At 40.6% G+C, this 26327-nt stretch overlaps 1 protein-coding gene and 1 long non-coding RNA gene across 8 annotated transcripts; one reads left to right on the top strand and one right to left on the bottom strand.

Annotated features, from left to right (window-relative positions):
• Positions 1-556: 556 nt before the first annotated feature.
• On the bottom strand, positions 557-13305 carry psip1a (PC4 and SFRS1 interacting protein 1a). Of its 7 annotated transcripts, none has more exons than XR_003841113.1 (17): positions 13138-13305; positions 12660-12798; positions 12153-12229; positions 11707-11845; positions 11297-11386; positions 10843-10968; positions 9922-9981; positions 9725-9785; positions 9530-9623; positions 9109-9292; positions 8951-9030; positions 5183-5238; positions 4681-4751; positions 4041-4142; positions 3729-3930; positions 2549-2646; positions 557-1820 (listed from the first exon to the last, which is right to left on the bottom strand). XR_003841113.1 is itself a non-coding variant. In XM_029511268.1 (17 exons), exons 2-17 carry the CDS (start codon positions 12729-12731, stop codon positions 1790-1792), a joined length of 1548 nt encoding a protein of 515 aa, XP_029367128.1. In that variant the 5' UTR covers positions 12732-12749; positions 13138-13305; the 3' UTR covers positions 569-1789. The 7 variants fall into 7 exon arrangements, 6 of the variants coding, with proteins under 6 accessions (XP_029367128.1, XP_029367120.1, XP_029367159.1 ...); XM_029511268.1 differs by having other exon boundaries at positions 569-1820; positions 2549-2651; positions 12660-12749; XM_029511260.1 differs by having other exon boundaries at positions 571-1820; positions 2549-2651; positions 12660-12801.
• Positions 13306-20351: 7046 nt separating this feature from the next.
• Positions 20352-22364, top strand: LOC115049003 (uncharacterized). Its single transcript, XR_003841102.1, has 3 exons — positions 20352-20502; positions 20586-20740; positions 21751-22364. It is a non-coding gene; the product is annotated as an uncharacterized LOC115049003 (long non-coding RNA).
• Positions 22365-26327: the final 3963 nt, after the last annotated feature.

Below are 26327 nucleotides of genomic sequence, written 5' to 3'. Positions count from 1 at the left end.
GTATTGCTGGAATAATTTACCCACCTCTACCCATACTGGATAGTAAAACAAACCCACTGATTCTGATGGGTTTGTAATAAATCAATACCAGCTTTAACACTGTGAGCTGATTAGATTTTTTTTTTTTTTTTGGTATACAGAGCAGTAAACAAAATTTTTCTTCGGTACATCAGTTATACTCAGGTATTCATCACGAGGCTGTGAATGTATTTATACTAAAAAAAACAAACAAAAAAAAAAAAAAAACACTTTTAAATATGCACGACTCAATGCCTCCTGTGGAGATGCTGTCTGTACTTTGTTACTAATGGCTATTATTAACAATTATGTCAAATCAATTTGACTATGAAAGATGCACCACCTGGAAAACTTTGAACTCCAATAGTTCAACTTTTTGCTTTCCTGTAGTGATGTTTAAGTGTAGTCCAGGTTATTGCTGACAGAAATCATAGGTTCAACAAAAGTGCCCCACATCCAAACACAGCCCGAGATGTACATAAATCAAGAGAGTTTCACTTTTGGAAAAAATGTTGACTAATGTTTATTAAGACAGCTACTCAGCCCCTTTGCTTCGTCAGGACTGTTTGGGTGTGATTTTTACATCCATCCCCAGACTTTTATTTGGACATTACTAAGATTCTCACCCATGAAAAATAACTTTTTGAACATCAGGAGAAAATTTTGGGCCGACTCAGGAGCCTCAACCCTTAATGTAGGAAGCTGAGTGAGACTGAAAAGAAGCCAGGACTAAAGGTATACAAGTCTACTTTTTGCAGAAATTGAAAAACTGCTTTCCCTTTGGTCAATCAAAATTAGCCAAAAGATCTCAAGTCTCTTCATGCATTCTACATTCCCACTATACCAAATTTATCACTTTAATTATGAATACAACTAATATAGCTACAGTCTAGTAATAGTATAACTGCGACTCTTAACAGGCAATAGAACCACAGAATCAAACTTCACTGTCGGAGAATCTTAACTATACGCTCCTGTGTCTCAGAGACATTAAGATCTTTGTGAGGTGCTCTACACAACGACAGGCTTGTTTGAGTAAACACACAATCTTTTTGACTGTGAGCACATGATTTAAGACCAAAAGTGTCCTATGTGTACTACTTTTTTATTGGATGCTGGAACAGGTTGTCAGACAGGCACAAAAATACTCTTATTTACAGCTACAAAAAAAAACAAAACAAAACAAAACAAGTTAAGAGACACTTGCATGTGGCTTATAATAAAGCGTTTTCTTGGCAAATAATGAAATATTTTTAATAATACATGTGAACTGGTGTCTATTGCGACACCGACTGTATGATTGCTGATTCTGAAAATGTCAAAAGCAGAAGTTTAAATGCACAGAAATGATAGCGTGATAAATGAACATGAGTAAAATTAAAATCATCTACTCCATTTGAGGACCAAATGGTGCTAACTGGCTCTCTAAAATCACAGTGCTGCAGATCTACAAGTGCTTACTCTTTACGTTGTTAATCAAATTTAACATGTTACAATACAAGCAAGAAAAAATGTCTGAAAAGTCACGATTACACAACTTACAAAAATAAACTATGGTGCCCGTTCAGTCAGTATCTCAGGGTTTGATGTACTGAAGCCTTTGAACAGTTAAACTGACAAAAGCGGTCAGTATACTGAAAACCAGTGATCATTGCCAGCCATCAAAATGAGATGGAAGCGAGATCGCAATTGGTGAACAGTCCACCCTCAGTTTGAACAATAAGGTGTATAGCAGTGCATGTCCTGTCTTTTCCTCAGGCAGGCAGGACACTCAGGTCGACTCTTCCTGAGCTTTTGGGACACTACAGTTAAAGAAAAAGGACATTTTGATAAACAGTTATCAAGGACAATTATAAAAAAAGTGGAGAAGTGTTATTTTTCTTACTGTGAATTAAACATCCAAGCAAAACCAGCAATTCATGTACTGGCTGTGTTCCCCAATCTGATAGCATGTTCACCTACTGTACCTACCTATAGACATCCACTGTAGGTCCTTTACTATACTCAACATGATCAAGTTTATTTTCAGCCCTGCATAAACCACACTTGTTAACTTGAATCTGTTCATTTACAGCTAAAAATAGTCCTTGATAAATGTTTAATAAAAATACATTTCCTCCTCCACGTGGGACGTCTTGAGAAACTAGAGCATTTTTTCTTAAAAAAAACAAAAAACAAAAAAGTATGCATTTGTCATAGTCATTCAGAGGATGGTTGAAATAAGAACTCAGTAACAAATTCAGCTCAGTGAGTTGTGTGGATAAGCCCATGACTCTGCATGAGGAAATTAAATAAATTATTTCTAGTTGTTTATTCAATTAATTGTCTGTGCTCATCAGAAAAGACAAGTTCATGAGTGAGTCAAATGCTCAGACAGCAAGACAAAGGTCTGAATGCTTTGTTGGGTTTTAGAGATTATACCCGAGAATACCGACAAACACTTACTTAATGTATGTGAATCATCTCAGGTCATGTTGACGGGAACCCCTGACATACACATCACATCACAATGTGCATTTAAGTGAAGTACCTGTGATTCTCTCCAGCTGGGGTGTCATCTAACAGGTTCTCTCTCCCCAACTCCTGCTTCTTATCTGAGATGTCTGGGCTAATATCACCATTCACCATCTTATCTTTGGGGAAATGCAAAGAAAAACAGAGACTCCATCAGAGAAGAGCATGATCGCACAAAGTTACCACCGCAGAGGCACGAACCCATAAGAGCATGTGACAACACATGCTGAGCCTCAGACCTTAGTGGGATTAACACGATTTTCCACCCATTCAGCATGCCTTGCTCCAGAAAGAGACCTTTCACAGGGACTGCAATTTTGGTGAAAGTACAGCGTGCGCATCAGTTGAAATTAATAATCACCAAAGCAAGGATGTGGCGGCAGCTCTGATCGCTGTCTGTGTTTCTAGCATGAATATCAACCACAGATGACGTCCTAACGGAAAGGGGAGGCATAATGGACTAGAAGTAAATGTAGAATAAATGTCTCTGTTCTCTGGCTGCTTGTCATGTCTCACTCAGCTGGTTTTACTACTAACCAACAGATATCCAGTATTATGCAACTTTCATACCTCCTGACTTCACGCTTATCAATCTCTTATAAGTATGAATGTTGCCTCTTTCTTTCTTCTAGTGTAGATTACCAAACTTAGGTTGTTCAACAATGCTGAAATCTACATGACTGATGTTTTTAGGGCAAGAATAATGCTGATTCGCTTCATCATGCGGTGAAATCTTTTTTTTTTGATTGCGTGGATGTATTTTAATGTTGTTTTGCCTTGTCAGTTTATGCATTTTTTAGCATGTAATAGCTATTGGGGGCGGGGGAGCCTACACTTAAAATAACTAATTTAATAAATTGTGTATTTTAATCCATAAGTATCATCTCTTGGATGACTTAAAGCACATAATATCCATGTATGACATGTAACGTGAATTTCCCCCCATCTCACTATCTCAGGGATTAATAAAGGATTATCTTGTCTTGAAACAAGAAGCTCCAGGGAAACAGAGTGAGGTATCTGTGCATTGGACATGGTTTTGCAGTTAAATCTAATCATATTATTCAATGCGGTAATTTATCTTATCATTATGCCTGTGTGGGATATTGGCACACAGATTTCGGAACATATTTCAGAAAACTGAATATGTGTTGACTGATAAAGGCAGCACGTGCAAACAAAAGCGAAATGAGTACCTGAGCTGTTTTCCTTAGCTTGCTCAACTCTCTTCAGGGCTCCTTTCTTAGCCTCTTCATGCTGCCTCTGTTCGACTAAAGACTTGTTGAGTACCTGGCTGAGGACACTGTCACCTTCTCCAACCAGAAACATGCTTTTAAACTTGTTATACAACATGGTGGCCTTGTCCATGATGTCCTGACTGGCCTTGAATCTGCGAATCTGTAACAATGCATAAAAACTAATGATGCAATGATGCTAATCATTAAAAAAAGAACTTTGGACTACATTTTGTTCAGTTTGAAAAAGTTGTCTATGGAGATTCACTGCACCTTTTTGAGCGTGGCGATGAGTTCACTGTGTTTCTGTAGGTGCTGAGTTGTGACCTGAAGGGATCCAATTTCATCTAAAGCCTCAAGGCACTTCTTGACATCCTGGAGAGATGGCCAGGAGAGGTGGAGAGGGTGTCAACACAGCAAGATTGGCAAAAAATCTTTGGGATTGAGAAACCAATAAAATAAATAAGGCATTTTGTCCTGCTGGAAATGCTTCATAAAAAAAGAAAAACAAAATCCCATGAAAGTCAAACAATACAATAACTAAATATATATACGTATATATTTGTGTGTGTTTAAAAAAAAAAAAAAAAAAAAAACCTGGTCAAAACCGCGATCAGATGAAAAACAAGTTTCCCCTCCCAAGAGGCCTGCTCCACTGGTACCACAACATTGCCCTGACACTGATGGAAAATGAGCACAACACACCCCCAACAAAAATAAGCAGAGGAGACTAATCAACTTAAGATGAATAATAACTAGGAAAAGGGAGAGAGAAACACTAACAAATCTGAACCTTTTACTGTGATGGTTCAGTGCAATACCAAAAAAAAAAAAAAACAAACAGAACAAAACAAAAAAAGAAAAACAGACAAACATGACTCTGAAAAAGCTATGATATGATCTGGAAACTTACAGGGTTGTCAATTTTCAGGGAAATCTTGATTTCACTGTGCAGTCTCTGAAGTTTCAAATCAGTTGACATTTCTGAGGCAAAGGAAAAAGACAATGGAGAGGTTTTTAGTTGACATTACTATATATATAAAATATTTTACGAAGGCCAAAATTGTGTTTTGTTTGCTACCACCAACATGCCATCAGTTTTTCTTAAGTATAAGTAAACGTTTGCACCAAATCTGGTAAACTTCTCTCAGCACGTTTCAAAGATATCACATTTACAAGAGTGGGACAGACTGATAATCCAGCTGTCACAAGCACAGCTACATAAAGACATTGTGAAAGATTACAGAGGAGAGTAATGAACTACAAGGACTGACACTGGTTTATGTTTTCAATGATTATAGGATCCTGTTGCTGTGACATCTCTCTGAAAAAGGAGAAATAGAGCCAAACTTCCATCTTTGATATTGATAGCTTCCAACTGTAAGAAAAAAGAATATTCAAATTACATTGCTTACCTTTCTTCTTAACGCCTGCTCTCTCTTCATTTTTCTTCCCATCATCTTTGTTCAGCCTGTGAAACATAATGACCACAGAAATCAGAAATTTATCCATGAGTAAAATTAATCCTTTTTATATTTAAAATACCTTTTTACCTTCCCAGCAACAAACTTCTTTTGCCCTGCTCTATGTGCCCTACAGATAATATCGAACTAGGCCAGTGAGCGGTGGTAACTATCATGTCTTTGGGGTCATCAGGTGGGAACGTCCTTTCATCTGTGTTTCGTCTAGTTAGGCCCACAACACCTCCAGGAGGCTAGACTGTGAACACTGGCATCACAGAGTCACCCCCTAATGCCAGCCATCACCACTCCACACACAAAGACAACTATCTCAAACAGCACCACTGTCAACTACTCTAACCTCTCATCAACTGCACCAGTGAAAGCGGGGAGGGGATACAGACCCTGGTTCGGGGAGGGGGGAGAAATAGATGAGGTGGAGATAAAAGTAGGGATGGGATACAGACCCAGGTTCGGGTAGGGGGCATGAAGGTATAGAGGGTGCAGGAGGTGGAGGCAATACAAAATACACTAGCAGATTCAGCAACTAAACTCACCTGAACAGTCCTATACTCAAACAAAACCAACACACCAACCCAGGCCAACTCACCTGGACTAACCACATGGGGTCAAAGAAGCTCAAACAGGCCACACCCTCCACTTAAATACACTTCCCCTTCCTGGATTTCTTCCTCTGCTTTGCCCTAGAGTCTGTCTATCTTAAAAGCCCCCCCCGCTGGGCACCCAGCTACTATTACTTCTTCTAACCCAAATCCACTGACTGGATCTTACTGCCTCATCTGACATTTCCTTCACTGGACTTTTCCTCCTAACTCATTCAACAAAGCAACAGCAGATCTTGCTACAAAATCCTACTTCCACCCTAACCCTTCCATCCTAACCTTCCATCCTCGCTGCTCAGCATCCTGGCCAAGCCCCAAGTCTCCCCGGCCTATCTGTACATCACCCACAATCTCTGTACGCCTAAGAGTTGCTTTTGCTTCCTGCACTGCCATTCTTGGATTCCATTTTCTCCCCTTGGTTGGGTTTGTAACCACCTTACTAACAACCGCATCTTTACTCCCAGGGCAGGAGCTTTGTCCTAACCTTAGTACATTTAAACTCTTCCACTAGACTAGATACTGGGAGCTGAAGTATGCCTTTCGGAACACCTAGCCACTTCCTAATGTAAAAGCTTACTAGTCTTTCCATTTTCTCTGCAGCAGATATTGGAATCTCATATACTGACAGTGGCCACATCAACCTGGGAAATAATCCAAACTGCAAACACCACAGCTTCAACTTTCCTAGAAGTCCTGATTTATCTATTCTCTCCAGACCCTCAGCAACATCGTTCCTAAACTGCACTACCTGTTCTCCGTCATACAACTCTGTCTTGTACCACCTTCCTAGGCTCTCTACTGTTTTTTTCCTAATTATTGGAATTTCCGCTTCATCTATTACAAACTTTCGATCACTTAATCTTCCTCTACTTATTGAGATACTTCTAGACTTACTAGGCTTGATTCTCATACTAGCCCACTTTAAGTTTTTATTAAGTCTCTCAAGTATTCTTTTCATACATGGCACCGTTGTAGTTATCAATGTCATATTATCCATGCCCTAATTGGTGTAAGGCGCATCCCATCCTGCTGCCTCTCTCCACCTACAACCCACCTAGAAGCTCTAATAATTACCTCCATTGCGAATGCTAATGGAGAAATCGCACACCCTGCCATAATACCTATTTCTAGCCTCTGCCAACCTGTTGTAAAGCCTGCTGTACTTATACAGTCTGATATCCTGGAAATATCTTCTTACTAATTTGACAGCTGCTCCAGGCACTCTAAAATAATCAAACACCTCCCAAATAAAGCTATGCGGCACTGACCCAAATGCATTTGCTAAGTCCAAGAATATCACATGCAAATCTCTTGTCTCAATCTTGGCTGCCTGAATCTGATGCCAAATCATGCTAGTGTGCTCTAAACACCCTGCAAAACCTGGTATTCCTGCCTTCTGTACTGCAGTATCTATTAAGCTATTCCTTTCTAAATAACTAGCTAATCTCCATGCAACTACACTAAAGAAAATCTTCCCCTCTACTTTCAGGACTGAGATCATACGGAACTGACTCAGCTCTGAAGACTCCTTCTCCTTAGGAATAAGAACACCTCCTGCCCTACGCCATGCTATGGGAATAGACTGTTTCTTCCAAACTATTCTTGATTGCCTCCACAAAAACTTTAGGATATCAGGTGCGCTTTTATAGACCCAGTAGGAGACTCCATTTGGCCCTGGGGCCGAAGAAGCCTTCGCACGCCTGACTACCTCCTCTACCTCCTTCCACCTAGGTGGTCTAACATCCATTTCTTGATCTATCTCCCCTAATGGTGACATGTCAGGTGGAAGTCCTACTACTCTATTCTGCTCAGAATCTGAATATGTATTTCTTAGGTACTCTTCTACTTCTATCTTTGTCGCTTTAAGCTGCCCTCCTTTTTCCTGGTCAAACAATCCTTTAGCAAACTTGAATGGGTCCCTGTAAAATGCTGTTCTTACATATTCTTTCTTTTTTCTGTTTTTCCTAAGATGTTCGGCCCTTCTGAGTACAGCTAGCCTACTTCTCAACCCCTCTTGCAACACATTAATTCCCTCTCTCTATTCCTCTGTAGCTTTTTTCCATTGCTTTCTTATTTGTCTTCTTTCTTTGACTAATTTCTCAATTTCTCTTTGCCGTCTAGACTTAGCTACCTGTACTCTTTCAACCGTCTTTCTATCTTGCACCCCAAATCTTTCAACACCATAGAAGTAAATTATGTCTCCCATTTTCTCTAATCTATCACTTGCGTCTCCTCCTAGTCTACTCAGAATTATTGACAAGTCCCTGTTGACTGTCTCCCATTCCTTGCTACTATTTGCCCTAGGCCATTTAACTCTAGCTTTCTGCTCCATATTTCTCTCTCTGACTGGCCTATTCACCTCAATATCAGCTGCATCCCTTCTTATAACCTCCTCCTCCACCTCTGTGGCTGTGTTGTTGATATCCTTCGAACTGTGGTTTTTCTACTTGTCGCTGGATTTCATCCGACTTACTCAATTGACTTCTTAAAAAGTTATGATTGACGTGGCTACACTGCCCTTCCTTTCCCACACATCTCATTCTTCCCTGATGCACTCTAAGGCCTCTAACTGATTGGTTACTTGTTACTTGTTACTTGTTACTTTCTGCCAACCACAAGGACAAACCTTGAGCATCTTTCCCTCTAATCTACCATTTTTATTCTCTCCAGCCACACTCACTATGCCTTTCAAACTATTCTGCCCACTTCTAGTCCTAGATAATAGGTCTGTGCCCCTATCCTACAACTCGTAGTCTTATCCGTTCCAGTGTCCGTTACCATGTAGTCTGCCTGTGAGTCATCTTCCACCCCTGCTCTTGCTGACCCTTGGGGTATCTTCCTTATCTAACTTGTAGCTCGTGCTGGTTGTGACAAGGCTGTTACGCCTTGCCACTGCTACCTTGGATTGCTAGCCCACGGCAGCACCAATGGGGTCTTTGCCTCCTGTCAGCTTTCTATCCAAGCTGTCACAAACATTTTCTTGCTACTTGAAGGCTAGAGTTTTCTCTTGACGCGATTGAAAATTATATACTCTGGCTGTTAAAATAAGCACCATTTACTTTTGTTCCAGGTTTCTTTTTATATATTAACCAACACTTACTCTCTTAATTCATCTGCTTTCCGCCGCCGAACATCTTTGTCATTTTCTGAGCTTTGCTGTTTCTTTCTGCCTTTATTTTTCTGAAATGAGAAGAAATCTAATTTGGAAAATTGTTTGAACACAAACTGTCAGGGGACTTGAGTTGAATGGACACTTGCCTCATCATCGTCAGAGCCAGAGGAGCTGTCATCTTTGGTCTGCTTCTTCCTTTTGGCTTCAGGCTCCTTCACCTCTGCATCCTTTCCTTTGCTGTCCTCCCTCTTCTTTCTCGTCTCCTCCTCTCCATTCTTAGACTTGTCCTCTGGTGCTCTCTTTCTCTTCCTCTCTGACTCAGCAGTTTCCCTAAATTGTAGGCATTTTATGAAGTTTTAAGAGTTTATGAAGGGAAACTTAGTTTATATCTGAATTTTAAGGTTTTGTTTCAGTCGTTACATCTATTGGCCTCCTCAGAATCAGATGCTACCTGCTTTTTACAATGTCAAGTTGACGAACATAAAACAAAAAATTATAATTACATTTATATTGATTGTTCCTTTCACTAACAAATTATGTGTTTTGTGTTAATATTGATGTGGTTACATTTCACCGCCTGAGCCTTGCTGGTCTTGCTGCTGCAGCAGAATCATCTTCTCACTTTTGGGCTTCCTGCCTCTTCGTTTGGGACCATCTCCACCTAATTAAGCCAACACACATCAAAAATTCAGATGTGTGAAAAATAGTTGCTCAAATTTGCTCACAGTTAAAGCAAAAGCCAAAGCCAAAGCCAGAGCAAACCTGAGGGGCTGACAGGGCTAGCCGGAGCATCATCTTTTTCATTCTCCTGGTCAGTATCGCTCTGGAGATCAATGAAAAAAAGAGTCATCTTTATGAAATATGAAATGTTCAATAGGCCTGTCATATGAAAACCTTTCTACAAATACATTACATACATTAAACTTTCACTGGTAAACCTGTTAATAAATACTACCAACCTTTTTCTTTCTTCCTCTCTTGGGTTTAAGAACATCTGGGGACTCTTTCTGAGCAGCACCCTAAAATGTGACAATTCTGTTAATTTTGCTATAATCTTAAACACCCCCTTGAACTAGAGTTACAGCTGCTTAACAAAATGAAAGTGAGATACAAATGTTGACAACAAGTATCCTTTATTTGCTCATTCTTCATAAATTCCCATGATTGAAAAAAAGAAAATGAAAACACAGATTTGCTTCTGGGGCAGGAACTCTGCATCTAATGTACAACTGTGGCATTACACTTCATGTAGTATTAAATGTACCCATGTTTTAATAAGCTAAAGTTTATTTGCCTGGCATTACATTGAATTAGTATGCAAGTTAAACAAACTTTAAACTGCATGAAGAAATGTACTGAGTCATACCTTACCTTTTTTCCAAAGCACACAGAAAGCCATGCAAAAATAAAAATCACATCAACTAATTGCAAACAGTAGGATTAGGTGGTACAGAGACAGGGAGAAGCAGGAAATGGAAAGAACTAACACATGTAGTCAGGATTATAAAGAGAAGAGGAAAAAAAACTGTTATAATCAGAATTTTCATGTTCCACAACGTTAGCACCAGTTTCAGTGGGTGAGCACGCGTACCTGTTATTATTTAATCTCAATTATTCCTATGGAAATGCAAAGATTTCGGATAAAAATTCAATCTGTTTGCAGATATGCTATCACCTCTGTGGCATGAATATAGCGAGCCCAGGCCAAGCACTTCAATCAAAACATCAGGCACCGGCAACACTTTGTGGCTGCCATCATGAGCTCTAAGTCAAACAAAGAAACCACCCAATTGAAAAACCAAGTGTTGCATGCTTTCCAAGGGGAGGGGGATGAGACAACCTGCACCGCTTTATGGTACCCCAGCATGCAAAGTACGTACATCCTGGTCCTGAAGACCCTGCTCAGAGATCAGTGACCCTTCCTCCTCCTCCTCCTCCTCCTCCTCCTCCTCCTCCTCCTCCTCCTCCTCATTCTCATTCTCCTGCTCAGTCTCAATTCCCGGAACCTGAATGCATCCAAGACACAGCATAGTACGCAGTGTGGTGGCGTAAGCCAGTCTTGAAAGGGAGAAAAGTTAGCGAGTATCCTTCTATTGCACACACTACTCTTAGCATGCAAGCCTGTCAATGTATTGATACAATAGGTAAACTATTGCCTGCTGTCATATGTACTTCAGCATGAGCCAATCGGATGTGGCACACATTAGAAGAAGATCAGAAACAAAGCAAAAGAAGGAAGAAGCTGACAGCACAAGTACAAACCAGTAGCATGTCAATGCAGTGAAGTGACTGTTTACATATGTTCTTATGCAGCTCTGAAAAGCAAACACTTACTTTGGATCTTATCCCCTTGTCATCCACATCTTCCTCTCCTTCTGGGTTGCTGTCTGAATCTTTTTCAGAGAAGGATTCTGGATGAACTGGCTTCAAGGATAATAATTAACCAAAAAATTATATATAAAATGAGATGAAAAAACAAACAAACAAACAAACAAACAAACAAAAAAAACCCTACCTTGAAAGACAGGAAGCTACAAATCAGCAATGCACAGGTAATAAGGTTAGTAGAAAGTATACAGAGTGTTTTGGACAATGTATGAACAGATGTTAAACTTTTGTTCAGTAATTTCAACCCAAACTGTGGCATAATGATAATAATTTGACGAAAAGGGAGAAGGCCTCCACTGTGCAAAGAACAAAGCCAATAAACCGTTTTCGGTGGAAGCAAGTTGAAGAAAACGTACCTTGGGTGCAGTGAGTTCAACTTTTGGGTTGTTCTCAATCTCCCACAATCCTTCGTTGAAGCCTTTCCTCTTATTGGGCTTGGCATACTTCTCTTTGTTGGGCATATATGGAAAGATATCTTTGGGACCAAGGAATGCTCTGTGGGGAAAGAAGATCATTTTACGGTTGCTTGGCCATTTAATACTCTCTGAATCATTAGAGACCTGTCGAGGGTGTACCCCACCCTCACCCAGCGTGAGCTGGGATTGGCTCCAGCTCTCCACAACCCGGAAACAGAGAAACAGTTGAAGATGAATCAATGAATTTTCTTAAGTAGCAACACAAATTTTCTATGCCTGTCTAAACTAACCACTCCGATTAGAGTAACATTAACCTAATACTTCACATAAGTGTGTAAAATGTAAAACCTAAGAACTAGCAAAATAGTCACTGGTCTGTTACTAACGTTTCATGGGTGCCAAAGAAGAAGATGGGAAACTTGATGTTGGATGGCTTCACAGCACCGTCCGGGACTTCATCAATCTGTCAAGATTGAGAGATGAGAAAGAAGCATGCATTTTCTTACATCCATAAATAAATAAGAGCTGAACAAATGTGTTTGTGTTTGTGTCTGTGGGGTGAATGGCATTATTTGGTGTAATGTAAATAAAAAAAAAAACTAATTGAAAAGTGTATTGAAAGGTCACTTAATCACTGGATTGCAAATATTGATCAATTAATTGTGAATCATTAACAAAAATAAAATAAAATAAAAAATAATAATAACAGTAATGCAGAATATGAAATTTTTTCGATTTTTTTTTTTGTGTGTGGGGGGTAATCGACTACATCTATTCATGACTCAGGAGCCCATGTTGTGGCCCATCTCTGCAGAGTTACCGGGATGTGCTGTGAGAACATCGGTCTTTCTGTGGTCTGTGGCCTTTACCTGCTAATGAGGCAGCAGACTTACCCGAGCGGGCCAGTGAGGATATCCCTTCATCTTGGCAAAGATCAGATCACCAGGCTTCCAGTCTCTGGCCATGCTGGAGCTGTTAGCAAGCTGAAACATAAAGGACTCGGTAGTGAGACCACCTTACCCTGCGGCGTATCTGCTTTTGGAGAAGAGAGAGAGAGAGAGAGAGAGAGAGTGTGAGTGAGTGTGAGTGTGTGTGTGTGTGTGTGTGTGTGTGTGTGTGTGTGTGTGTGTGTGTGTTGGGGAAGGGGGGGCGCATCCACTGTCTGCCCCCGAGCCTCCACCACCTCCACGGCACATTCAAACATGACAGCAGTGTGTCGTATCATAAAACACAAATCCACCGGCTGCATTACTGACACTCAGCATGAGCTAAAAAAATCTAGTTAGTGAGTTAACCTCACAGAGACCTTTAGCTGTTAGCTCGCTGCTGTTTAAAAGCTTCCGGAGACACAGCTGAGCTACTTTCGCTCACCTGACGGACGAGCAGCAGTGAGGCTCCAAGCTCGATGCTATCGGTGAATCTGTGTGTGGTTGTAGGAGCTGTGTGTGGTTGATAGAATAGTGTGTAGATGATGGGGCTACTACAGCCTTTACCAGGAAAACACACACACAGCTCCTTTTCCGCACAGTCGGGTGCACGTTTTCCGCTCCCGCTCAGGACGTCGACGGACTAAACCATTACAAGCTAAAATAGAGGGTGAGGCATTTCCATTGATGTTGTTATTTTGTGTTATTCTTTGTTTTTTTTATTTTTTCTAATACGAATCTGAAACTAGTTTATGCGCAAATATGTCTTTTTTGGATCTAAGGGGGATTTGAGTTTTAGTAAGATATTTACATTGACAGGTATTTGTGAAAGTGAAACCGCGCTGAGCATCTTACTAGATCGTCTATGGAGGCGTTTGTTCTGGGTGGGAAAAAAGTGGGCGTCAACTTCCACGCGTGCGCACTTATCAGCCACACAGAAATGTCGTGGCCGTAGAAAATGGTTAAGAGAAGCAAAAATAAACAGACAAAAAACCATTCAATTTAAAAAGAAATTCACCTTTAGTAGTTTATGTCATTTCTGTCCAGTATAAAAGTCACAGTTTGGTAGCTGGAAATGGGATTAGAGGGGGACCTCTGCAGCTGCTGTTGGACCTGGTACTGATGCTGAGGCTGTCACCTCTGGACGAAACCTTATCTTCTGTTGTTTTTTCTATTCAGGGGTGAGATTTTAGGCTGTAGTGACGATTTATCTCTGTCAGAAAAATGAAAAATGTGATTGAATATAATTGCCCATGAATACGTGCAAAAATTGCTTTTCATTAAATTTTTATGCACTTAATTTTTATTTCTATTACAAAATAGTAATTACCATGATGTAACTTTAGACATCTTGTAAAACAGCTTCACTGACTCACTTGGACATGAACTGGAGTCAGAACTGATACATTTTCTGACGCTAAGAGAATCCACAAGCTGACCATATGGAAACGCACGCATTTTTATATTATTATTATTATTAAGAACTGTTTTTATTGAATCAATTTCCTGACAAGGTTTATGCAGCACCTCTTTACTCTCCACACTTCTCTGTTTGGGCTTATTGTGTGCTCTTCTATGGGGGCGTGGTGTGTGTCACGGCACTTGCTCACGGCGAAACCAATACCGGAGCTTTGTATGAAATGGCTGCTTCATAGCAGCATATAAATCCAATTGGTTGGAATCCAATGACCTCTAGTGGCAGGATAAGGCCTAACATGAACACGTGCGTTGGGACATGGGAGGCTTCAGATGTGTATTAGCTTTTAATTTTAAAGGACTTTGGTCCCAGAGACAGGGAAAAGAACAATGTATTTAACAAACTGAGCTTACAGTAACAGTAACAGAGATATTAACTGTACAGCAATACAAACACGGGAAAGAGAAGAGTTTAAATTATTGAGCAATTATTATATATACTAACATACTGTTCGATTGTTTCTCTGAGAGTTATTAGTCCAAAAAAACTGAAGGAGTAAGAGTTCAAGAAGAAATATCTTTACTTAAGTCGGTCACCAGGCTCTGAAGTGCCTAATGGTCATGAAAGAATGCAGCTGGTGGAAGTACATGAAGGTGAACTTAACATTTGTGATCACACAAATATACACAATCAAGGCTAAACACATTCATGTCTTTGTGTGTGTGTGTGTGTGTCCATGTGAATTTATTCAAGATAAAATGGCAGATGCTGAGAGTTGAAGGACAGGCTCATCAGCCACAAGGTCCCATTGAGGGGGTTAAGGGAGAAGAAGAGACCAAGGTTGGCCAGAGGAGGGTGTATGAGACAAAAGAAGAAGAGAGCAGTGGAACCAGGTATATGCCCAGGAATAACTCACAGGAGCTACCAGGCCCCCTGCCCAGCCTGCAAGGTGAGAGACCTTAGTGTTGGACCCCAGCCAGCTTCTTGGGGTTCCTGCTCAGGCACGCAGCAATAATGAAGGCCAGAGACGGATTTATAGAGAGATGGCAACGTGTGTGTGTGTGTGTGTGTGGGGATGAGTGTAAGTGTGTATCCTTCACCATGGCAGACAATATGTTGGCAGAACATCCCAGCCCACTCTGTCTCTGAGGGCCACAAAGCCCCGCTATCCTTCCTCACTCATTTGTTAACCTGCCTCTCTAATTTGCAATGTCCTCGCTCACATGCTGAGAGAGGTTACTTTATATACAACCAGTGCCATTTAAAATCACCTCCCTGCTTTGATGCTGCACCTCAGCCAAAATGGCAATGAGGCCACCCAGAGAAGGAGCAGTCAGGGTTCACAAATACAGGGCAGTCATTTGCTTTACAACATCCAAAACATTTCGGTTTGTCAAGTTAACGAGCTGCTGCACCAACAAATCCTGGAGCAGCACAGGAACACACAGGTAGGTGAGCTCTGATGTCACCATTAAACAATAACAACAGGTGGAAGTTTTAGAGGAATGTCATAAATATAGGCTATTATATTATTATATTATTATTATTTATTAACTTTTATTTTAAGTTACAGAAAGGTTGCATCAAAAATGGAAAGTAACTAATACTAAACATAATTTTACAAACACTTTTTTGGGTGGATGGTAAACTACAATTGTGAAATGATGTGCAGGAACAGCTGTTCTGATTTATTTCTTTACTATCCAAATTTAAAACAAACATTTGCTCATGCCAGATGTGTAAATTTGAGTATTTTAATTTGAAAGTGATGGCATTGCAGTTTGACAACATACAGATGAGATGATTGAGAAACAATCTGATAGTCAAGCTAAGTACATTTTATTTATTTAGTTTCAGTTCACAAGGTCCTCAAAGCTGCTTCAAAGTCTGTACAGGATGCTACATTCACTCTCCATAAAATACCTTTTAGAATAAGAGAAAAAACTTTAATGCGGAAAAAAATAAACGATAATCCTAAAAACATCTTCTGCCATTTCTCAGTCTAAAAGTGAATAATGATGAAAATTTATGTTGGCTTCTCCGAGTTCCTCCAATTTTGTGCAGAGTCATTGATCTGCACTTTTTACACACTCCAATGAAGCATCATCTGAAGGGCACCTTCCCCGCACTTGAATGAGCGATGGTGTCCTTCAGCTTATGTATGTATGTGTGTGTGTGTGTGTGTGTTTTAAATGTGTGTGTCATACACATGGATTGGCATCTTTTCCCTTACTGCTGGCAGCACTTCAGCATGGTAGGGGAATGGACTGGTGTGCCACTGGAGAATGATAAAGTAGTCACAAGACAGGTCAGTACATTCATTAACACCATAGCAATATTTGTTAATAAATTTGGCTACATTTGGCAAGAACATGGCAAAGTGGAGCATAAATATTATGCTGAACATGATGTTTAGAGATGATTTTCATCAAATATGTCAGATAAAAAATTAACTTTTGCAACAATTCGTTCAACATAAATTAATGCCCATCCAAAAGCATCTTTTCATTGCAGTTACCAGAATGTGTATTTAATAGAAAGCTGCATATTTGCCTCTGCATCCCGGCATTGATAACTCTGATTCATCAAAAGAGTGGATGAGATCACTAAAAGAGGCATAAAAGAGCTTCACACAAACACCAAGAAAACTCAGAGGCAGGGAGGAGGAGGGAAAGTGGGAGGGAACAAAGGAGGAAGACAGGAAGAGTCAGGCCCTCGGACAGCGGGTGAGTGTGTGAAGGCAGAGGATGACAGATGCTTCTGTCAGTGTTCCAACAGTCGCCGCTTTGTGGGAGCGGCGCAGATGCTTCCGCCTCCTCTCCCTCCATACATACCCATCCCTCCCTTCCTCCCGACAGGCTGTGATGTGGGGATAACAAGACAGGAGCAGTCCTCTCAGCAGTGGAGTGACCACACTGGCACGGTACTACATGAGGACAGGGGAAGGGGGTGAGGTGATGGAGAGGACCAGGCCTGAGCCCAAAGGCTTGAGGAGGTCTTGGTGGTGGTGGGGGTGGGGTTATAAATGTGGGGGTCAGCAAGTGAGGACAGGGGAAGGGCTCTCTCGCTGGGCTGTGGGAACCAGCTGAGACATGGGGTCCATGGCAGTCCTGCCTGTGAGGAAAGCAGATGTTTTCACTCGAGGGTGTGCCAAGTTTGCAGAGCAACCTTCAGCTGCTTGGAGGTCAGGTCTTTAATAAGGGGGCTGGGCGCGGGACATTTCGGAGGCAAATGCTTCAACTTTGATACAACAACATATTAATTATGACGGTAGACCATAGGGCAGAGGGTTGTAGTGGAACATCCCACCCCACTGGTTTGGAGCCTTCATCAGGCTGACATTAGCCAAGGCTGGCTGGCAGATTTACTGCTGCCCCAGCTATAGCCCTCTTTTTCAACCAGACCTTTAATGATGCAGAGGCATCAGTTTGAATTGGTTTAATCACAATAGACTAACTGTTATGTCTGAGATAATATTGAAAAGTTACTTGTGGAGTATGTAACAGTACATCGACGCTGCTCACATCATTATCTTTATGTTAATAAGTATTTTACATGCTTTGACTGACTTTTTGATTCATTAATTGACAAATCCAGAGAGGATGAACTCTCAGTTCATGCTCAACTCCAACAGCTTTTCTCAAACATGCGTTTTTGGGGTTACCCAGCTGAGAGCAGAGGGGTGAGAGAATAGTAAGTGAGGGAAATGGAGAACAACATGGTCACTTCATGGTCAGTACTGGTACTCTTCTACAAAGGTTTAAAGTGTGTTTTTTGGCTTAGATATATGTTACAGCGATCATCAGCATCATTTTCAGGGAGATAGACAAAGATGGCAACTGATCAATGTAGAGGAGCATTTAACCACGACATAGAAGGATATGTGAATGTGAAAGTTGCCAGAAATATTTCTTCAAATTAATGATAATGTTGCTCTGTATCTGCTGGGTATGTAAAAACAAACAAATACAAAAAACCTTTCTATGTCAATATTATGTTCATGGCTTGTTACACTGCCCCCAGGTGGCTACAAAAATTAATCAAAATTCATAATGTAATGTGATTCAGAAAAAACAAGAAGGAGCTATGATAATCAAAGAACAATAAACAAATCTTTCTGCCTTCTCTAGGATTCTGTGCAGTTACACCTTGTTGACCAATACCTTTAGTTTACAGGTCTATATACAGTCTAATCCATGAAGTGCTTCTTGAGTCCACATACATATTGCATCTGTAGCACTGTCTGTCTAAAACACCTGCCTTGCATGAAATTGCAGTGAGAAAATGTAAATGACTATCTTACAAAAAGTTAGTTGATAAATGAGAGCAGGTGGGAAAGAGGGCTCCTTTGAGATGTTTTTTTTTTGCTGTCACAAAAACGATGCCCCTTGACTGTGCTGTTCTGAGAATGTTTTTTGTTTGTTTATTTGTTTGCTTGTTTGTCTGTCTGGAGTCCTTCTTTTGTATCTTTGTCTAAAATTGTTCTATTCAACTTCAAATAACAGTTTGATGGCAACCTTTCAGCAAAACATGTACTTCAGTTATACCTTTCTTCTATGTGTGTTGATAAAGGACACAAAAGATGTGTCAAAAGAGAAGAAAACAAGCTGCATGAAATACGACAATTAGTTTCATCATGGAGCCACAATGATTACAAAGAAGTCATCCTAAGACTTTATCACTCCCCAGCCTGATGAGTTAAGAAGGGAGTTTCACCTCATCTCAACCTTTGCATTGATTTTTGAGAGAGTGGGAGATCTGGGGATTACTTTGGAGAGCAGCAATGAAGACCTAGCTTATTGGGCCTTTTTTGTATTTGGCAAATGGGCTTGACAAAGATGGAGGAGACAAAATCTGGGGCTTACAGTTGCGGCACCCAATCGGGGGAACTTGAAAGCAGCGCTGGGATGGGAAGCTGGGAGAGAGGGTACCTCATTTAGGATTGGTGAATTTGGACAGGGGGCATGGGGAAATTCTTAAAGTAAACCACAGAGGCCCCAACAATCATCAGGAATTGAGACGTTTTAAACCTTTAACGGGGGACTGTGATCAAAGTGGAAACGGATCCTCACTTGAGTGTGAAAGCAGAACCAGAGGGAACAGAGGGGATTCTGGGGGATCACGGAAGGTTGAAAACGTAAAATCAGCACATTAGCTTTTTTAGGGCGTCAGAATATAGGATGATCAGGGGATCATTGGACCCATGGGGAAGCAAAAAGAATCCTGTATGTACCAAGCTGAGTGGAGGAAAAACCAGGCCACTGCTGATAGAAAAACCTCCCTTGTCAAGGATGCAGTTAGAGTAGGAATAATGTTACTTAATTCCCACAGAAAAAAAACTTCAAGTGCAAGTTTGGCCTGAAAACTGTAAAATGTTATCAGGATTTGTTGCCAGCTCTTATCATGCACTTTATTGCAGTTTTGACTGCTAGGGTCACAGATGAGGAGATTTCATCAAATCAAACTTTTCTGACTAAGATTCAGTTTCAAAGTCATTTACAACTCTGACCATCATTTCATTTAATCATTGAGAGAGAGCGAGAGATGCCTATAAGATCACAGTTCTTCCTTAAAACTCGATTTGCCCTATTCTGTGATCTAATACCTGGCCAGGTTCAGGTATGTACCTCACGTCTCCTTCCCTCTTTAAGCCGACCTTAAACAGAGCTCAAATTAGTCAGCACCCCCACCCCCCCACCCCCTTACTGCAGCCTCTCCCAGTCGCACAGCTACTGCAGAGGAGCAGTAGCCTTGGGTTGCAGGGGTTCTCGCTATGCTGAATTATAAATCAAAGAGCACTTGAAACTACTTGCTAATTACATGTTCACTTGGCTCCTTTTTCTCCTTACCATGTCACTTTGTAGTGACTGGGATCACTGGGAGGTAAGGGAAGGCTCAGAGACCTGTACTGGCTCTGGGATAATCATGTCTAAGTGACCTAGCAAAGATGATAGCAATTATCTTCCTGTGATTACTGTGCACTTCATTGATGTTAATACCCACCACTCTCTCACACTTTGGGCTCTGTCCTTGATCTGGCCTCCCCAGCTAATACCGGAACAGAGCCCACACTGCATTGCTAGAAAAGCAGCACTTGTTTCTTTTCTCTGCTTTACCTTAAGCTTAAGATATTTTTATCTGGAAAATCCCACCTCTCCTGCACTGTATTTGTGACTTCCTCATCCTTCATGTCCTCTGAATGTCATTCTCTAACCCACCCCCATCTGTGAGACTAACTAATTTATCACCAGCCAAAGGAGGGCCTTCACTTTGTCTGTTTTTGAGCCTCTCCCTCCATAAGCTGCGCCGCTAATGAAAGGAGGTGCTGCGTCCCGGCCAGTCCACAGAGACTCAAGGGGGCAAGAAGTCCAGTTCCAAGCCCAACTTGGGGAGGTAATTACCCCTCTGGTGGACCACTGAGAGGAGCCCTGCCAGCCGGCCAGAGCAACTCACACACTGTGGGCTTTCACTTACAGGTCTATGGGCCGGCCCTCATCGTTAGGGAGGCCCCTGAAGCTGGATGTCATATGACTCGGATGGGGGTGATGGGAAGGGGTCGACTCAGCACGCCTTGGCCTGGTTAGCCAGTATTGGCGAAAGGATCAGAGGACTGGTGCCAAACACAGCAGAGGTGAGGAGAAAATGGGGAGATGGAAGAGGAGGGGCTTTGACAGGAAGAGGAATGAACTGTCAGGGAGAGATAAATAACGAGGGAAAGGCGGGCAGCAGGTGACCCGCTGCAGGGCTGCCGCGTAGGGACAGTGACTGGTTGATCTCTGGTCTGGCTCTCACAGGGCCCACCTACTGGTCACCTACATCTACGCTGTCACATCACTGAGGCTGGAGGTGGTAACCCAACATGGCAGTACAGAAGCAGAGATCATGATCACTAGCAGACTTTGAAACAAATAAACAAACAAACAAAAAAAACCAAAACATTACAACAGTGATGAGTTTGGTGCTTTAACTCAAGGGATCGGACGACACACACAAAAGCACACACACTTTGTTCTGGATAATTTTTCTCACTTGTAGCAAATATTGCACATACCAGTCTGACTGGACTGAGAGGATATTATAATCTTCTTGCCAGTTTTGGAAAGTAACATTTACTTAAGCATTAAGTACAAATTTGAGGCAGGCCTACTTGTAAACGTCAATGTGAACACACAGAACACAACCCTAACCCTGTTTTTTTTTTTTTCTTCAGTACTTTTTGAGATCTGCATTTGGAAAGAAGACATTTTGTCTTTTACATTTTAATATTTTTTTTATTTTAAAATCGTCATCCGGAAGCTATTATAAATTTTTTTCTATTACCTAATATTAAAGTTTTTGAGGGATTCTATGACTTTGGGATTTTTCACTCTTGTCAACATATTTGTTACATCGATATTAACATACTAAATAATTTCAGCATGTAACACTTTACACCCAAATAATGCCCCCAAAATTGATAAAAAATGATGATAACTATAAAAATTGCCCATTGTTCCTAGAACAGTGGGTTCATATATTTAAGAGTTAACTTATGGTAAAAAAAAAAAAAAAAAAAAAAAACTCCCTCTGGCTACCCCCCCGCCCCACTACTTTTTTCACCATGAATGACTGTGTCTGAGTTTCTAATGCAATTTCCTTCAGTGAGATGCCTGGGATGCCCATCATTCTCTCTATCTGTTCCTGGTGGTATTGATCCTCCTCCCCTGACCAATTTGAGTTCTGCCTCCATGGGAGCTGTTGCATCCATAGCTGCACCACTGGATCGAACCCACTGTCTGACCAGCCACAACAGCATTTCCTCACTTATGGTATCAAATTGGATAGCCGCAACACCTGATCATCTACAATCAGTGGCCAAATTTAAATAATATATTCTTGGCTGCCCATCACAAAGTTGTTGGATCTTGTGAATAATTGTGGCACCTACACACACATACATATAACTCATCCTCTCAAAACGTTTTGTTACAAGATGGATCACTGCTTTTCTCAAGGTACTTTTGAAAAGATTTATTCTGTTGTGTGTTAGCATTTGAATGACTTCTCTGAGAAATAGAGCTCCTCTATTGTCCGAAAACTCTTAAATACCTTCATGAGCCACACCTTTGCACTGCCTGACACGATACCTCATTAAAATCCCCATGTAGTTTATTTTTTATCAAACACAAATACAATATTGCTGCTGTTGTACACACTCATTTGTGCTTCGAACTACACCACAAAATAAGACAGACTACCATTTGCCTTTTCATCAACAAAAAATTACATCATTAACAAAATCATAAACTTTCTCCTTTCACATTTTTCCATTTATTTTTAATTTATTATTATTATTATTATTATTTGGTTGTGTGTTTCTTTTTCTCAATATTGTCAATGTTGTCGCTGTATGAATTATTAATAATTTGCTTCTTACTTGTTAATTTTTTTTATTTTGGAAGGTACCTGAAATAATTCAAAGTTATTTTTATAATATATAATATATTGTATTGCAATTTCCTATTTATAAAAGGTGTCAGAAAAGGAGGAATGTAAATGTGCAGATTTAAGATTAATTAAATTTGATGGGTTTCAGTGAGTAATGTCATTTCCTGTTCGATCAATGCAAGAGGATACAGGAGAATTGCAGCATTAGCTTGGCTTACATTCATAGTCTTGATTAGACTATAGTTTGTGGTCTGAAGGGGCCCCTGGGAAACAGAAACAAGAGGGTCTAGTTTTGGTTTTGTGTGTGTGTGTCTGTGTGCATGTGAATGGGGCTCTGTGCACACCAGAGCTTTGCCCAGGGCAGTCAAACGAGCCCTACTCCATAGTGGTCATGGTTCTGCCCTGAAGAGAGGTGACAGTAAGCCAGGTCTGAGTCTTAATGGCGATGTCCTGTGCAGAAAGTCGATATGTGGAGAGAAGGGGAATTGAGCAAGGGTTGAAGGAAGAGCAGATCAATTTTGCTGTTTGATCTTGGGCAGGCTCTGAATAAATGTATATTTTAAGATGTCTTTTTTCCCCTCTCTCTGTGCAAACATTGACATTCTTCATGTTGATTCTTGACTTTTTTGGATAGAGACTTGTTTTTATCCAACATCTTGGACTTGTTATTCCTGCAGTGGTTTTCCTGTACTTCTGCAGCTGAGCTAAGGTGGCTGGACATGGGCAGGGCACTGAAGGTTGTGGCCACGATGCAGACATGCTCCTCTTGGCCCTCTGCTACACAAACACAGACAGCAGCTACATGTATCCTGGCCACCATCCACCACATGCACATACACACACACACACACACACACACACGCACACACCCAAATGCATAAGCACATAAACACACTTCTTCATGGCATCCATAGACAGCCAAAGTCATCTGAACCCACATTCTACTTCTCATCAGTGACGCCTTCACTCCAGAACACACAGTCACAGATACTTTAAGGCACAATATATTTGGTCAGAAAACACACTTTACCTATTTCACATTCTTGAGGCTCAGGACACAAGCAGGGGAAAAGACAAACATTATTTTTTTATTCAAAGCACACTGATGCAAGAGTGATGAAAAATGTTCCAATGCTTGGATAGTGTCAAATACCAATGCACAAATGGTAAACAGTGTTGCGTTTGGTTGCATTCAGCTCCAGCAGTGCCACCTGACAAATTGAATAAATGTAAAAATTTTAAATATTACAGTAAAATACAAAACTGGCTGTATGAATGGTTTTAGGAGAGTAAATTTATAGCATTCACTAATAAATCTACTTTACATTTACAATTAAAGAGCCAGTAAAACCCAATTTAACCTTACCCTTTTCCTTTCTGGCCATTAGAAGGTTAGTTTTTAGTTCATTGAGACATTCATGGCCTCTGAGTTTAAAATATACCCTCCACAAAGTGCCATGGCTCTGGGAAGATTTGGCCCATTTACAGCTCTCCCCAACTCCTCTTAATACACAGCTAGCCATGTTGCATCCTTCCATCCCTGAAGTCCTTCTTGTCCTTGATCTGGTTTAACAGACACTGCTGCCATAATTATGATTTTATCTCATTTAACATTGCTGGATTAAAGTGTTTCAAGGTTGGACAGATTGAAAATAAAGAGGGATTTGAGTGAGAGTTAATGAATAGTGCCGACTGGACATTTGTCTAAATAATTTATAGTCTGTATGATATTAAAGCTATGTGGTGATTAGCATTTTAAATGTCTTGAGGGGGAGTTTCATTATGTTCTATATAACACATGTAAGAGAAAAATAAAAGTGCTACTTGTCAGGCCATGTCTTAGTAATGTGTTGAAAGAGGCATATTTATTCCCTCCTTGCTTCAGAGGCATACATTATGTAATTAAGTGCTGTAAAACTCATTGCAAGTTCAAATGAAATGACACAAGTTAAAGAAATACGAGAAATCACAATGACCGTGGCATCTCTCATATTGCACATGTTAGAAAGATATTTTAATGGTGCAAAGATGACATTTCTGAAAATGAAACATTTTTCTCACCACTGATGAGAAACAATTTGAGGTATAACATTATATAACACCATAAGATATAACACCAATATATTCACTACTAAAGGCACCATTAGGTGAGGTCTTTCTCCTAACTGCTGTTTCCAAGTTCAGGAATGCACTTTGAATCTCAAATCTTAAAAAACAGAAGTAAAACGTCCTCACAAGGCTCTGGAAAATGAACCTTTGCACAGTACTACAATGTCTTGACCAGTGGGCAGAAGCTATTGGCTGATAAAGATCATGTGATATTATCGAATGCTCCAACTTTTGAATGGAACTCGCCGCAAGAGTATTTTCTCACTGGCTGGATCTCAGGTATTGTTCTCTGACAACAATAAGTTTGTTTCAACATGTTTTGCAAAACACAGTATTGCTATATCAAATGAATAATTATACAGTGTTAAAATATTCCTTTAAATACATTTATTCTGTACTCAGGGTTGGGGTTAAATCTTACTGAAATGAAAGTATTTTAAAAATGCAGCCAACATTTAAAATCAGGATAATTTAATTCTGGAAAAACTGACCTAGAGGAAAAAAATATTAGGCCATATTAGGCTGTACTACTAAAAAAAAAACAAACAAAAAAACTAATTTATATATGTTTAGATGTATAATCTATTTACTAATGCTTACTGCAGATTTGCATGCTACTTGGTCTGTATGATCAGTTGAAAGAGACAAAAGCATTTTTTCCCAAAATATGCTGAATGTATTAATTTAACTTATATTTATATGGCCTCAAAAATTAAGGATTGTTGCTTTAAAATGTATTTCACATTGCCAGTAACAGCTATGAAAGTGTCTATGTGTGTGTGTACGGGTGTGTGTTTTGTTCCACTAAAAGACTTAAATCTCTTGAGCAATTGAATTTTAAAGCAAGGTAATAAAACTGAATGATCCGCACCTAGAGGAATATTTGACATACAGAGAGAACCGGGGTGCTTATGGGATTCTACTCTGTCAATATGGATCTTAATACTGCTCAGCCTTTCCATTTTATGTAAGCTCAATGTGTGTGTGTGTGTGTGTGTGCTAGTGTGTGTGCTAGTGTGTGAGGACATGCAAGTTTTCCCTCTTTCTGGGAAGAAGCTATGAGTGTACATATTTTGTATTCTACAATCTAAAGCTATATGTGTGTGTGTTTATGTGCTTGTGTGTGTGTGTGTGTGTGTGTGTGTGTGTGTGTGTGTGTGTGTGTGTGTGTGTGTGTGTGTAGGATCCTCCTAGGAGCTGCAGAGGACCATAGTGTGCGACCTGCACCAGCCCCTGGCAGCTGACTGTGAGCTAATAACATAGCAGCGGGGGCCGGAGGATCGCCTGTGTGCCGGCCCCTGTGCACCGCAGTGCCAGCGGGCTGCAATACTCCCCTGCCTGACCTCCTGACCTCGGCCTGAGCTAATGGGCAGGTAGGATGGCTGAGTTGGGGCCTTACACCAGCTGAGCTTTACTCCACGTTCCAGATGATGACACTTGTCCTCATTGCTGGAAGTGAATATGAATTAGGTGGAAGTGCAGCTCTGAGTGAATGTTTTAGTCTAAAAGTCACAGGAGGCCACAAGGTAAACATACAAAATCACAAGGGCCTGAAGAGGCTCACACATATAGAGGACGACTGCATTAATAATTCACCGACATTAATTACGACACGCCTGTATCTGGTGCCATTGCTGAAGGCATGTTAATGTGACTAAGTCTGTGAGGACCACCCCTTCTTT

Source organism: Echeneis naucrates, chromosome 1, assembly GCF_900963305.1.
Source record: "Echeneis naucrates chromosome 1, fEcheNa1.1, whole genome shotgun sequence".
In the NCBI taxonomy this organism is placed as follows: Eukaryota; Metazoa; Chordata; class Actinopteri; order Carangiformes; family Echeneidae; genus Echeneis; species Echeneis naucrates.
This window is presented reverse-complemented; position numbering and strand designations above follow the sequence as displayed.